At 46.4% G+C, this 14,456-nt stretch overlaps 1 protein-coding gene across 1 annotated transcript in view; it reads left to right on the top strand.

The window, feature by feature from the left end:
• Positions 1–14,456, top strand: part of LOC8028719 (carnitine O-acetyltransferase-like) — a 60,316-nt gene that overhangs the window by 35,220 nt on the left and 10,640 nt on the right. Inside the window, exons 7-10 of the mRNA XM_040498648.1 lie at positions 3,156–3,161; positions 7,483–7,649; positions 9,011–9,111; positions 10,187–10,312. Coding sequence (XP_040354582.1) covers positions 3,156–3,161; positions 7,483–7,649; positions 9,011–9,111; positions 10,187–10,312 — 400 coding nt within the window. The remainder of the gene's footprint in view (positions 1–3,155; positions 3,162–7,482; positions 7,650–9,010; positions 9,112–10,186; positions 10,313–14,456) is intronic.

The following is a 14,456-nucleotide window of genomic DNA, read 5'->3' as shown; positions in this document are numbered from 1 at the left end:
TTAAACAACCAGTTTTCCCGACATAAGACAGCCTACACCTCAACGGAATGTCGTACACGACTCCTATCTGACAAGTTACATCTGGGTTTGTGTGTGTTTTTTTTTTTTTTTTTGGCACCCTGAGGACCACCCAAAACGGTAGTTAACCATTCTAATTTGTGCTGAGCTTTAAAAACTAAACTTACACCGAACCTCTTTGCCTCTGATTTAAAGTTATGAGAGATTCCATGGTAGTAAGGCACACAAACAACATTCTTCACAACCGGTTTTTCCACAGAAGACTAGCTAAACCTTCCGTAACATCTTGAGCACAACTATGACAATTACTTCCTGGCGCTGGCCCGCTTCCAAAAGGCGCAACCTTTGCAACTCAACTGTCCCTCCAACCCAATGAGTGCAGGACTTTTTACAGGCATTATTCATCACAGACGTAAATACACCCCTCTTAACTACTTACGAGTGAAAGCTGTCAGCTGCCAGCAAAGGCTTTGCCCATTTCTTGCCGTACCTCCAGCACACGCCCATTTCCGTGTGCAACAGGAGGTCTAAGTACTGAATTTTGCCCTGAAGTGTACTTTCCTCCGCGAACGTCAAATCCTGGCACTTTTCTACCATACACTTCTTAACCGCCCCTTCCTAGAAAGCAGAAGTCAAAATATCGTCTACATAGCCACTGACAACGACAGCTCCACTCGGCAAGGACCGCACAACCGTGTCAACGTAAACATACATCTTGTTAAAAAAAAAATCTCGAACGACACTGGCGCTATTAACGATCCGATAACACTCCCTCTTTTGGAATAAAAAGAGAACCTTCAAAGTCTATAACAGTGGTCTCTAAATAAACCTCTAGAATTCTCAATAAACTCTTTATATCAATCCCAGAGGCAGACTGAAGCTTCACAAGATTATCATCGCACCATTTTCTTCTCATTAACAGCTTCGACTTATCCATAGAGTAGTATAAGTCCTTGATGTCTAAAGTTGTTACATCACACCTTCTCCCGTGATGCAGATTCAATATTTTAATCAATTGCTCAGAACTTCTTTATGACAACGAACTGTCGAGCTTTACCCCTTGTGATGATCATTTTTTATTACGGTTTAGGAAAGCCATTGCGTTGCACACCCAATGGTTCTGAACCATCGCGTGTGGCTCATTCTTTGGAGGTCGGAGGTGGTACATAAAAGGTAGCATGTCAGCGTCCACATCTCCTCAGAACTAACAGGGAGCGCCCAAGTGTCAGCGTCTCAGCTTTATAGGTCATCCAGTTTGAGATCAAGCCTCCGCTTGATTTCGACATTGCGGCAAAAAGTTCACCTGCTTCTGCCGATCTGTCTTTGTCATCATCGCCTTTTTTGCACTCGCTCTATAATATTATGTATATGGGTAAAACAAAACTATGTTTAAAGACGAACTTTTTTATTCTTAGATGCTACGTTCAGTGCTCAGACGCTCGAAACGGGAGCCATCTCACCGACTAAAAGAGCTTCCCAAGCTATGTTGAACGTTAATGCTGTTTGGCGTGAATGTCATTTTTAATCTTGTCTGGAGTGATGAAAACACATTTACAACATATGCCAATAGATCTTAAATACTAAATTCCTTTGAGATATCTGTCTAGCGGGGGTAATACGTAGTTAAACAAAAAATACAATGGAGTTTCAAAACTAGAAACCTGAGTCAGGGTAAGGGTGTTTTGGCTGCATACTCGGAATAGAAAGAAAAAAGAAACAGGTGAAACGGGACATTATGAGGCGTGATTAAAATCAAAAGAATTGTAAAGAAATTCAAAAATATACGAAAGAGTCGGACGAAGAGGACGGACAGGACATCTTCGTCTTACTCTTGTATATTTTTGAATTTATTAATAACGGTGCTCAATCCAAGTTTGTAAAGAAAAACGCTCTAAGAAACATAAAAAAACAAAAGACTTGATGCGTGGGATTGTCTCTCGGCGGATCTCATATTCTCAAAAATGTGCCTTCTCGTTCTCATCTTCCTTCACCAATGATTATTGTCACATAAAACAGAACTAATGCTGTCGTTTCAACATTTTTTTTTTCATCGTAACCTCGGGTCATACCGTAATGCTCCTATTTTCCCGGATTTCACCATACTTTTTTTTTTTCATTTTTCACTTTTATGTGTGTGAGTGCTCTGCCATTCACTCCTATCACTCTACATCTATCTCAATACCCTATCTAGTTCATCACCATTTTTGCGTGACTATCGCTTAAAGGCCTGTTTATTGTTTCGCATCTATGTGACACTCAAATTTTGTTCAGATAGGAGCATCACCAGGTTCTCCTCAAAACGGCTTGCTCCGAAGTAGCGTGTGCACTATTTAAAGTTAGTAACAAAAAGGAGATTCTCAGTTTCTTATAAGTTACATCAGACTCCAAAGATGGCGCTCGTCTGACAACTCTCCCTCGCTATGAATAAGAGCTACCTTTGAACAAACCCCTCCCCCCCCCCCCCCCCCACCCCCAAACGAGCGTCTAAGCACTCTACGTTCAGTCATTCCTATGACCATATTCCTAATCATATATTTATCCAGAAATCTTTAATCTATAATTTTGGATTTACAAGCAGGAGTGCGGACTTAGGGTTGTATTTACCTTGATCTTACGAATAGATTAAATGTACACAAAATGCCCTGTTCCGTTGCATTCTGTGGCTTGCGGTTAAATTTGTTGAGCATGTGGAAAAGCAAGAGTAATTAATTATAAAAATACTAAACGTAATATAAATATCGATACAACAAAAAAGTGGAAGCCGTTTACAACTCCCTGTAACGCCGAATTGGAGCGCAGCTCTTGAGGAGAAGGAGTGAAGGGTACTGAGGGAAGGGGAGACCCCTCCTCCTTCTCCTCCTCCTTCCCTCATTCTTTAATATGCTCGGGGGGGGGGGGGGGGGGGGTCACGTGACCTTGGGGGGGGGGGGGTGTCACGTGACTTCGGGGAGATCCTGGGACGCAATCCCGATCTCTCTAGCTGTGAAGTTTCAGAGACGCTAAAGGTGTTCAAGTCTTGCTGCCGCGGATTGTCATTTACGCACGAGACTCCTAAAGACGGAATTATACAATTTCTTGACCTCAAGCTAAGTTTTCTAGGTGAGCACATTTGTTGGGAGTACTCCCCTAGATCTAAGAAGGGGGTCCTTCCCTTCAATTCCTGCCACTCCAAGCTAGTGAAGAGAGGCATCGCGAGCTCGTGTATGGAGGCGTCTCTCAGAAAGTCTTGCCTGCATAGCGCCCACGATAGCTTTGTCAGACAAGTAGATCGTCTGCAAAAAGGGGGTTTCCCAATGAGCTCATTGGTCGAAGTGGCTGGGAGCTTGATAAAGAAGTTCAAGGGGACGCAGAAACCACCGCGCGAAAAGAGCAACGTACGGCCTGTGGTGATACCATATATGCACGGTGTCTCCCATAACCTTAAGAAGGTGGCTGGGCGCTATGATGTCCCGGTCGTATTTTCAGCGCCCAACAAAATGTCGCGATTATGCAGAAGAATTAATGATCCACAACCGATAACTGACCCGTGCCATACCAAGCACAGGAATAAGTACACTGATTGCGCAACCGCCGTCGTTTATGAAATACCAATGACGTGTGGTTTAAGCTATGTAGGGCAGACTGGAAGGTGTATTAATGATCGGGTCCGCGAGCACGCCGCTTCAACTAGAACTACACCGTCAGGGCATTTGGCTGTACATTGCAAAAGATGCACTTGCGACCCATCATGTGACAGCACTAAAATATTGGCGAGGTACAGAAACAAAGTGTCACGCGAGCTTCACGAGGCATTTGAGATTAGGAGAAGGGGTAAAAAATGCATTAGCGATACATCATTGGCTCTGTCTACGAATGAGTTTGAATATTTGAAACGTGGTCTGGGCGGAGACTAACGTGACGTGTGGTGTCTGATAGTGTGCTCCCATTGGTATATAAGTTTGTGTTTTTTTTTCCTAATAAATTCAGTTGAGAGTGCGCCCTGTGTCGTTGTCAATCTACTCTTTGTCCGTGTTTTTTTGGCGCTTATTTTCCCACGATGTACCAACTGGCCCATCTAAGCATTTTATTGCAGTTCATTTCTCTTACAACGTGCTCTGTTCAATGTTCCCCTTCCACCCATCATTCGGTCCACACCCTTATTAACCTCATCGCTACGTCATGCTGCCGAGCCAGGCAGTATTCGTATGCCATTCGTCGAGGCACCTGCCCGAGCGAAATAACGTCCCTCTTCAATGGAACCCAGCCGTCAACTGGTCACGTCAAAAGAATGTGCAGAATTCTCCGTTCCGAGACGTGGAAACAAGTGGAACGCTACAGGGACTGCCTGAGGATCCGGTGTCACGCAGGCGGAGTTGGAGAGGCTTCAGCGGAGAGCGCATACAGAACGCACCTCCGGACCGCCGCCCAATACACGGAGTTCTTCTGGGAACAAGCAAGACCGCTGCTGGTAAAGAGGAAACGTACGGAGCGCCCAGCTGCCCCGTCAGGAGGGCAAGCAGAAGTCACCTTGTTAGGTGATGCGAGGCTTCCACCGGACATCAAGTCAGCTCTAGACCACGGACCGAAGTTTTGCCATGAGCCAGGGCTACGCCCAGTGGAAAAGCTATCACTGGTGAGATGGATAGGTGAAAAGGCCAAACCCGAAGACAAAGATCGATGCGTGGCGGACGGCGTAGACGTACTACAGCGCACTTCCGGAATCTCCCCAAGGGGCTTCAAGTTCGGCCATATCATCGACCACTTCCTGAGTCACGATTTGAAGCTGCTTGCAGCTGACAAGGAGGGAGGCTTTGTGGTTGCCCCCCTTGCCCTGTATAGTACCAGGACGAGACAGGCCATCGACAGGAACTTCATGCTGGTGAATCCTGGTGCCCTAACGAAGGTGAGGGACCGCGCGCTGGACTTGTGCCGTTCCTTGGAGCTGCCCACCGTTCTGAAAAATGTGAAAGCCAGCAAGAAATTGATTTTGGACATATTTTTCACCGCTAAGACTCATAAACCTGAGTGCCCTTTCAGGGCGATAGTGACAGAGAGAGGCACGTGGCAGTCGCAGATAAGGGACTATTTGCGCAATCATTTGTCTGGGTTAAAACTGGACGACCCGTTTGCCGCAAGGAACTCTGAGTGCGTCATTGAATTTTTGAGCAACGCTCACCATGGCATGCGCAGTGGCTTTTCCGTAGATGTCCAGGATTTGTTTTATTCCATCCCTTATGAGCCCCTCTTCCTTGCGGTAAGAGACTGCATCGACCTGAGTGGGGTTGCGGCTTTTCAGAGCTCTTGTGGTGTCAATGTTGAGGCTTTCCTTGAGCTCCTGTCTTTTTATTTAAAGAACACGTTTGTGACGTTTGAGGGAGGTGTTTATTTACAAAAGAAGGGAATTTGCATCGGTGCCAGTGTCGCGCCGGTTTTGTGCAATATCTTTTTAAGTAAGTGCGGAAAGGCGATAGCGGATAGCTCTGATATGAGTGATGGCAAATACAGGATGATTTTCTCATCCTGGGACGCAATCCCGATCTCTCTAGCTGTGAAGTTTCAGAGACGCTAAAGGTGTTCAAGTCTTGCTGCCGCGGATTGTCATTTACGCACGAGACTCCTAAAGACGGAATTATACAATTTCTTGACCTCAAGCTAAGTTTTCTAGGTGAGCACATTTGTTGGGAGTACTCCCCTAGATCTAAGAAGGGGGTCCTTCCCTTCAATTCCTGCCACTCCAAGCTAGTGAAGAGAGGAATCGCGAGCTCGTGTATGGAGGCGTCTCTCAGAAAGTCTTGCCTGCATAGCGCCCACGATAGCTTTGTCAGACAAGTAGATCGTCTGCAAAAAGGGGGTTTCCCAATGAGCTCATTGGTCGAAGTGGCTGGGAGCTTGATAAAGAAGTTCAAGGGAACGCAGAAACCACCGCGCGAAAAGAGCAACGTACGGCCTGTGGTGATACCATATATGCACGGTGTCTCCCATAACCTTAAGAAGGTGGCTGGGCGCTATGATGTCCCGGTCGTATTTTCAGCGCCCAACAAAATGTCGCGATTATGCAGGAGAATTAATGATCCACAACCGATAACTGACCCGTGCCATACCAAGCACAGGAATAAGTACACTGATTGCGCAACCGCCGTCGTTTATGAAATACCAATGACGTGTGGTTTAAGCTATGTAGGGCAGACTGGAAGGTGTATTAATGATCGGGTCCACGAGCACGCCGCTTCAACTAGAACTACACCGTCAGGGCATTTGGCTGTACATTGCAAAAGATGCACTTGCGACCCATCATGTGACAGCACTAAAATATTGGCGAGGTACAGAAACAAAGTGTCACGCGAGCTTCACGAGGCATTTGAGATTAGGAGAGGGGGTAAAAAAATGCATTAGCGATACATCATTGGCTCTGTCTACGAATGAGTTTGAATATTTGAAACGTGGTCTGGGCGGAGACTAACGTGACGTGTGGTGTCTGATAGTGTGCTCCCATTGGTTTATAAGTTTGTGTTTTTTTTCCTAATAAATTCAGTTGAGAGTGCGCCCTGTGTCGTTGTCAATCTACTCTTTGTCCGTGTTTTTTTGGCGCTTATTTTCCCACGATGTACCAACTGGCCCATCTAAGCATTTTATTGGACTTCGGGGAGGCGTGACTAGCTGGGGGGTCACGTGACCTTGGGGTGTCACGTGGGGGTCACCTTGGGGGTCACGTGACCTCGAGGTGACCTTGGGAGGGGTCACGTGACCTCAGGGAGTCACGTGACCTGAAGGGGACCACGTGACCTGGAGGGGCCACGTGACCTCGGGGGGTCACGTGACCTTAGGGAGGAGACCACGTGACCTCGGAAGGGTCACGTGACCTGGGGGTCGCGTGACCTTGGGGTGACCTTGGGGGTCACGTGACCTGGGGGTCACGTGGCCTTCAGGGGGTCACCTTGGGGTCACGTGACCTTGAGGTGACCTTGGGGTGACCTTGGGGGTCACGTGACCTTGGGATGACCTTGGTTACGCCGACGGCGACGCCGCTCAAGCCGGAAACGGGCGCCTAAGAGCTGCGCTCTAAAAAGAAAAGAAAATATGTTCAAAGCCAGCCACAAACCCTATTGAATGCAATAAAATAATATCTTCTGCTGTCCACTCTATCCATACGATGAAGCTTAATAAAGCATATAAGTTTATAACAGAACATAAATTCATGCCCACTCATATAAATTCATAATCGCGCATATATCATAAACAGTCAGATGATCCAAACAATTGAACATAATTGTCGAAGTTCTGGTGATTGTTCATTACCATCTTGGAAAAAAAGTCTAGTATAGCTTAACGGATAAAAGAAAACGTAAAGTAGATCTATATTATACTGACACTCTGATTTTACGATGTCCGCAAAGATAGCGCACGTAACTTGCAAATATTTGACTTGAAGATCAAGCATGTAGCATCACGTACAGATATATCATCTTCGGCTGACTTTGCTCACAGGCAACGAGGACCGACTGGAACTGGTTCAGCGAAGCATTCTGATTTTGTGCCTGGATGAACCCATGACTCTGATGAAGCCCTGGGAAATACACAACCCGCTGTACATGCTTGTCGGGGGACCGAACGCAGAGTATGGAGGAAACCGCTGGTACGACAAAACACTCCAGGTGCGCCCCACTCTAGCCGCAAAGGTCGCCGTGCTTCAGAATTTGGTTGTAGCGCCGCATTCTTGGGGTCTTAGTAAAGCGTCGTTGCCATACAAGTCTTTCCAATTTGTGAAAGATGACCATAAGTGTTTACGTGCCGAACCAATGAATGGCACGTGACATGCCCCAGTATGGTACTGCATGATTAATTTTGACAGCCTAGACATCTTTGGTGGTGCAACTGAAATTTTTGTTACATGGTGCCTTCTCCGTGATAAGCCTCCATCAGATTACAGGCATCTCGGGCTGTATTGTAATTTCTTTCAAGTGAGTAGATGTAAGAGTTTTGTTATTTTATTATGATGCTGCTTCATAGATGATTTTAAGCTCAGAGTTATATTTGTGCCATCTTTTGTCTCGTGACGAGTAAAGCACAATGCTGTAAGTGAGGGCCTGAAAACATGAGACTCAAAGCGCGTTCGCAGTGGACGCAAGAAGCGAATGCTATACTCCGCCCAAAGCTAAGCTGACAGGGAGGTTGAAGCTACAGGACAGTTAGGCCAGTCATACGTCGGCCTTTCACCACATGATCATTCTCCCCGGCCGCATTTCCGTTAAGAGAGCAAGGTCTGGTGATTAAACTTAAGCTGTTGATTGGTCCGGATAGCGCGTAACTCCCATCACCCTGTCAACTTATCGGTAAACACTTTGTTCTAAGACGCAATTTCCTAGCGCGAGCGCTTGTTAAGCGAAAACACGTATCAAATCTGCAATGTCGTGATGTCTCCTTGACGTCCTTGAAGAGAACAGTTGCGATAGCAGGCTCGCCAACGATAGTTTCGCGTGCATGCTTTTCTCCGTATACGCGTGGGGCATACGCCAAGACACCTTTTTTGCAGTAGACGAAGATGCAGAGCAGAACGTGACAACAGGACATGGCCTACGCAGTGCCCTGCTGAACTTCTCCCCCTCTGCTTTGTCTTCGTTTTTCTTTTTGCGCTTTACTCTTAAGGCGAGATACCATTTGCTAAAAATTGGGACGACTGCGGGCTCTGACCGCGCGCAGTCTTTGTCCGTGTAAAGGTTGTCTACTGCAACCTAACCCAACCTAACCTAACTGTTCTTGTTCTGCTCGCAATAAAAACAGTTGTGCAGAGCGACCTTACCGCGTTGCCAAGTGGAGGAAGCATGGGCCAAGCGCATCGACATCCAGCCTACTTTTCCCGTCATGCTCTCTGTCAATCTCTTTGCTTTTGGAAAGTAGTATATTCGCAGTTAACAACCAAATAATGGATTCGTGTCTGCCGTCATAGATGAGTCGTTGAGAGAGGAAATCGCTTGAACCGCGGTGTGAGTCGGTGTTGGTACTGCTTCGGCCGCAGTTCGTGGTGGGAGCTGAGGGGAACGTTGGCATGATCTTGGAGCACTCGCCCTGCGATGGCACGGTCGTCGTTCCCCTCCTGGATCACACCTTCACCTACATGTGCGTACCCTGTTCACCTTCGCTCCAACGTTCATTCCAGCATTAAATTCAACTTTCATTCTATCATTTATACTACCCTTCAGTCCAGCCTTAATTACTCCCCGCTTCTTGATGTGCAATGTGTCTTGAAATGTGGTGCGAGACGCATGCCCCGCATGCCCAACGAAATGTCATACGGGCCGTGTGACGCGTCAGACAGGTGGCCGCTCCTCATGCTATTCGATTCGGTCATCTTTCCCGCGCAGAAATTCAATGTATATTTTTAGATCAGAATGCTAAAAAACGTTTCCCCAATTAGTTACTAAAATTACTACAATTTGACAGCAACTTTCTTCTTTTCGATCGCAGACACGACTAAACAACATGTTTACGTCGAAACGCCGTTCATTTTTGACTGGGTTACGTCTGATGCCATGAAATTAAATGATGGTTTCTGAATAGGCCTGGAGGCATTATTGGTTGGCTTAGAGCCAAGGAATACGCTACACCTAGAATGTCTGCGTGGTCCTTTCACTGACTTTCATGTGGGCGCCGCCATTTTGGTGCTTAGCGCAGAGTGGGTGAAATTGGCGATTGTTACTATTCGGAAACGCGACTTTTTGATCTTTAGATACAATGGGAAGCTCGGGCAGCACTGGTTTGCTTTGTCGCGGACAGGTTTATTTCTTGTGGATGGAAGGCAAAACTGGGTAATTTTAGGCACCAAGATGACTGAAGAGTGGTTACTCTGATAAGTAGCTCATTGAGTGGCTCTATGTTTTTTTTTTTTTTTTTTTTTTTTTTTTTTTTTTTTGTAGAGCTCTATATTATAAAGATTTTAAACACTTCGAGTTAAACATGGTTAACATGGTAACATCGTAACATGAACCAGGTAGTGCGTTCATTGTTAACGAATCGATCTTGCACCGGGAACTCGCCTCGAAAGTGAGAAGGAAAAAGACACAAAGTGCTGTCGTGTCCGCTTTCGTGTAACGTGTTTCAACGCATCGGCAGAAAGCACCCGTAGAGTAGAATTCGCAGAGCCTGGGCGTCACGTTCCGGGCTGGGTGATCAGTGCCTCGCTCGCTATTCGAAGGAAGAAGACATCCAAGCAGACCCCAGAATCGGCTTCCCGCTTCAACGAGAAACCCTTCGAGATTAAGTTCGAACTCTCTGCGGAGACACTCGCTGACATCGAACAAGCAAAGACCAAGATGGAAAAGTCAGTACCCGATTCGCTCTATGTCATTGTTGTCTTCTGAGTTGACGTAACCAAACTAAATATGCGTCTTGTTGTGCAACAAGAGCAAGCGTACTTGGCCCTCAGTTGTACCGATGACAGCAATATTAATAGCATATCGCTACGATTGTATTTTTAAGGAAATTGCATTAATTATGATGCTCAAGACGAGAGGTCATTTAAAAGGCAGACTAACTTTCTGATGTTTAAGCCTTCATGTAACAAATTTTATTATGATCTGAATCAATGAATACCCTCCGGGGTGTAGATAGTGGAGTCACTTGAAGGTTTAACCAATGTATAACGAACTAAACGAAGCATATTCGGCAACAGCGAGCAGAATTTATCATTTTATTTTTTTCCGAAAGAAAAGTCTATTTTCCAACACGTTTTAATGACTCTCATATGCAAGCTACCAAACAGCTCTTAACCTAGGGTAAAAAGTAGTACACTAAAAGTGTACTAATTTTCTACTTCTAGGAAATAACTCGCAACTTCAACATAAACTTTTAGTTTGAGCGCGCCTTAGATAGCAGACTAGATCGACCCGCTGACCGCACAGCTACAAGTTAATTAAAAGTTTCATTTCACGCGTGACATCACGTTTCACATGACCGTTGTGGGTTGTTTGAAATTCCCGCGCGATATCATGTGGCTGTGACGTCATGACCCTATCGACCGATCAGGATTGGTCGATAGGGTCACGCTACCGACACCGACGCAGACTTCGGCTTTTCTGCGTCACAAGCTCGTTAAAGCTATCGCTTAACCACTAAAATATACAGACAACCACCAAACGGCAATTTATCCTGCTAGAGGACTTTAGGGGGAAAACAGCTAAATTGACAACACTGGCACACATGGACTACGAGCATTCGCATAGCCTATGCACCTACAACGCGTACCAAAATGGCAAATATGTCATGCGATCCATGCCCCGCAGTGGCCCAAATGTTGTTATTCGCGTGCGTGGCAATTCGTTTACGCCAGGGTGTCAACATCACTGATCTCTACTGCAGTAGGCTAGACCGCGGACCCCGGCCTCGGCAGCTGGGGCCGATAGTCGCCACCGGTGGCCATTGATTGACACCACTAAATGCATGGGACTCTACGGGAAAAACAAGAAAAAGTGCCGTTTCCCCCGTTTCTAAGTTGTTGTCGGCACTGAATGGCTGCTTTTCGATAAGTTCGTCAAATAGATTGCGTACAAACATTAAAACTGACAGCCCTCGCAGTTCTTATAGACAAATATTTTGTGGTCGAAAGTGACTCAATGTAGTGCAGCTCAATGAGGCGAGAGTTACCGCGGAGTCGGTGGCGGTTTCGTTGAGTTGGATTTAGCCGACGACAAGCTCGAAGGCTTTGCTACGCGGTATTCGATCACTCCCAGAAAGCCGCTGTCGAGATGGAACCTCTTTGTCATTCGTAAACTTCTAAGCTTCCCCAGGGATGGTCTCATTGACGGCAAGTTCCTTTGTTTGCTCCACTACGAGAGCAAGCTTGCCAGCTCAGCCGTAGGTGCTCCGGTACGTTTGATTTTTTTCAATTGGCGTTCGAACGTTTCACAAATACCGTTTTGATATCGAAACACCCGACATAAGGATCGCAGCACACCATAAAATACTTGCCTCCGAGCAGGCGTACATGTTTCAATATTCTTATTTTTTTGCGTTTCTCCCATAAGCTTGCGTGTATTGCCTGGTGTCAAGCAATGGCCGCCGGTGGCGACACCGACGGGCGCCCGATCCGCGATCCAGCCTACTACAATAGAGATCAGTGGTCAGCCCAGCAAACCCAGCCAACACCACCTAGATAAAAGGCTTCCGAACCGCCTCCACACCCTCGTCACATCACGGTCAGATCGATCGAGGACTGAGATTGAGCACGAGTGCTGTGTCAGTGTTCGGCCGGGTCTCGTGTCCGACCACCACGTCGAAGGTCAGGCTCGGGCTCAGTATCCGAGTTAGCGCGATCCGACTCTGATGACGTTTTATGGAGGGACAGCAGGCCATGTGGAGGCTTTCATTATTCTAGGTGGTGCTGACCCAGCGCCCAGCCGACTGTGTCCTCCAAGCGCTGGACCTGACGTAACGGAGTAAGCGCGAAGGCCTTCTCTTTTTGAAAGGTGTTTGCCTGGTCCCCCGGCACTTGCAGATTATGACCAGTTTTGGCACTAATTTTAGAACGCAAATCTTAGGCTCCGGTTTCCGCGTATAGCGGCATCGGCGTCGCCATCGCCGTCGGCGTAACCGCGCGCGTTGCATTATGGGACGTCACAGACCTAAACACCAGTTCAATTTCCCACTAAATTCAGCGAAGAAACTGATTTGGTGTGTCGGTCTGGGATGTCCCATAATGCAACAATATGCATTCCGTTTCCCCGCTAAAGTTTTCGGCAAAACTGATGTCACATGACCTCAACACCAATTCAGTTTCCCAGCTAAATTTAGCGGGCAATCGATTTGGTGTTCAGATCATGCGGCTTCAGTTTGTCCGCTAAATTTCGCGGGGAAAGCGACTTTGTACATGTATAAGTCACGTGGCATGAAGTGACGTGATAAAATTTTCACCGCTAAATTCAGCGGGAAACTGAATTGGTGTTGAGGTAACGTGACGTCAATTTTCCAGCTAAATCTAGCGGGGAAGTTGCGATGTCATGTGATGTCACAGGCCACTGCTTCACGAGATGCGGCTTCACGGAAATCCGGAGCAGCTAGCCAAAAACGTTTCACCTTGAAACAAACACCGCGCGCGTTGCATTATGGGGCTCTCACAGTACCCTCTTCGTCCTCTCTGCCCTACCCTTAAACAAAACAACAAAAAAATCAAATATATATATATCTATATATTTCTCTCTCAAATTCTCTACCACGGCATATCACAAAATCAACATACCTCAAGAGCGGCGCTCTAATTTCGCATTACAGAGAAGTGTAAACATCTGTATTTTTTGTGTTTTTATACATTGTAATTAATATTATGATTGTGGTTAGTAATGCATTTATGGTACCGCATAGATCAAGAAACGCAGAGCGTGTTTTTGTGTTCACGCTTCTTGCTTCGGTTGTTCGTTTTTCGGCATTATTGTTTAATGCTATAATCTCATTGACTAGTTAAGAACAATAAGATGCTCGATATTCGACACGCCCGGTATTTTTAATGTGTAATTTACTATAGATTAATGACAAGCAAACGCAAAGCTATATTCGCAAGTTCCAGCCAGTATGGTGGGGGCGCTGCGGTAATCAAAGATGGCGGTCTAGAGGGGGATCGGTTCGCCGTGTGCACCGTAATTCAGTGAGGTCGACGTGTTTTGCGACACAACATACTCTGCAATTGACTTTAAAATATTACTAGTTCATTCGTTTTTAAAATGCGCGGGCAGCTATTCAAACACCTAGTTGCGGGTCACGCAACTGAAGGTTGAAAACAATCGGCACCGACGCCCCGACGAGGTCAAAATGGGGATCGTTTTGATATGAGAGGTTCAGCAAGATCGACCATCCTTCGGAAACGAAGTGTGGTGCGATGGACATTCGATTGTTTTATAACGCACGAACAGTTAGCCCATTCGAGAACACCCACCGGTTGACTGGTCACGCAACGTAAGCGTGGAAAAATAAGCGCCGCGACCACATTTATGCGCTGCTATTCAGCCTCCATATATACTGAATGATGCACCGCCGCGTTAAACGTGATTTATCTTATGTTGTGGGCTTTAACCGCCAACAGACAGTGCAGCAGAGGACGACGAGCGGTAGGAGACATCTCTTCAGACCAGCGATCAAACTTTGACCATTGCCTGCTCGGATAAGTGCCAAAAATGTTCGGAAGTGACGAACGAACGAATCAGGCAAGCGGCTAGGTTCGCGGCGAGGAAGTGAACATGGTCCAAGTTTTGTTTACGTAAATATTGCACTACGGTGGACTCAAATTGGATCGCTACATTGCCAATCTGCAAATACGGATGACTTTACAGAAGCACCGAATCATTCGCATACATCGCTCAATGATTGCCCTAAGAGTTATACGCTATCATTCTGTGCATTACGCACGGCAGCACGCGTCCAAACATTGCAGTCGTATGCAGTCCTTTTACACATGTCCAAAAACATTAAGGAGATAA

The sequence above is a fragment of the Ixodes scapularis genome, unplaced genomic scaffold (genome assembly GCF_016920785.2).
Source record: "Ixodes scapularis isolate PalLabHiFi unplaced genomic scaffold, ASM1692078v2 PGA_scaffold3__209_contigs__length_174095766, whole genome shotgun sequence".
Classification (NCBI taxonomy): domain Eukaryota; kingdom Metazoa; phylum Arthropoda; class Arachnida; order Ixodida; family Ixodidae; genus Ixodes; species Ixodes scapularis.
The sequence above is the reverse complement of the archived record's forward strand: the minus strand, read 5'-3'. Positions and strand labels throughout refer to the sequence as shown.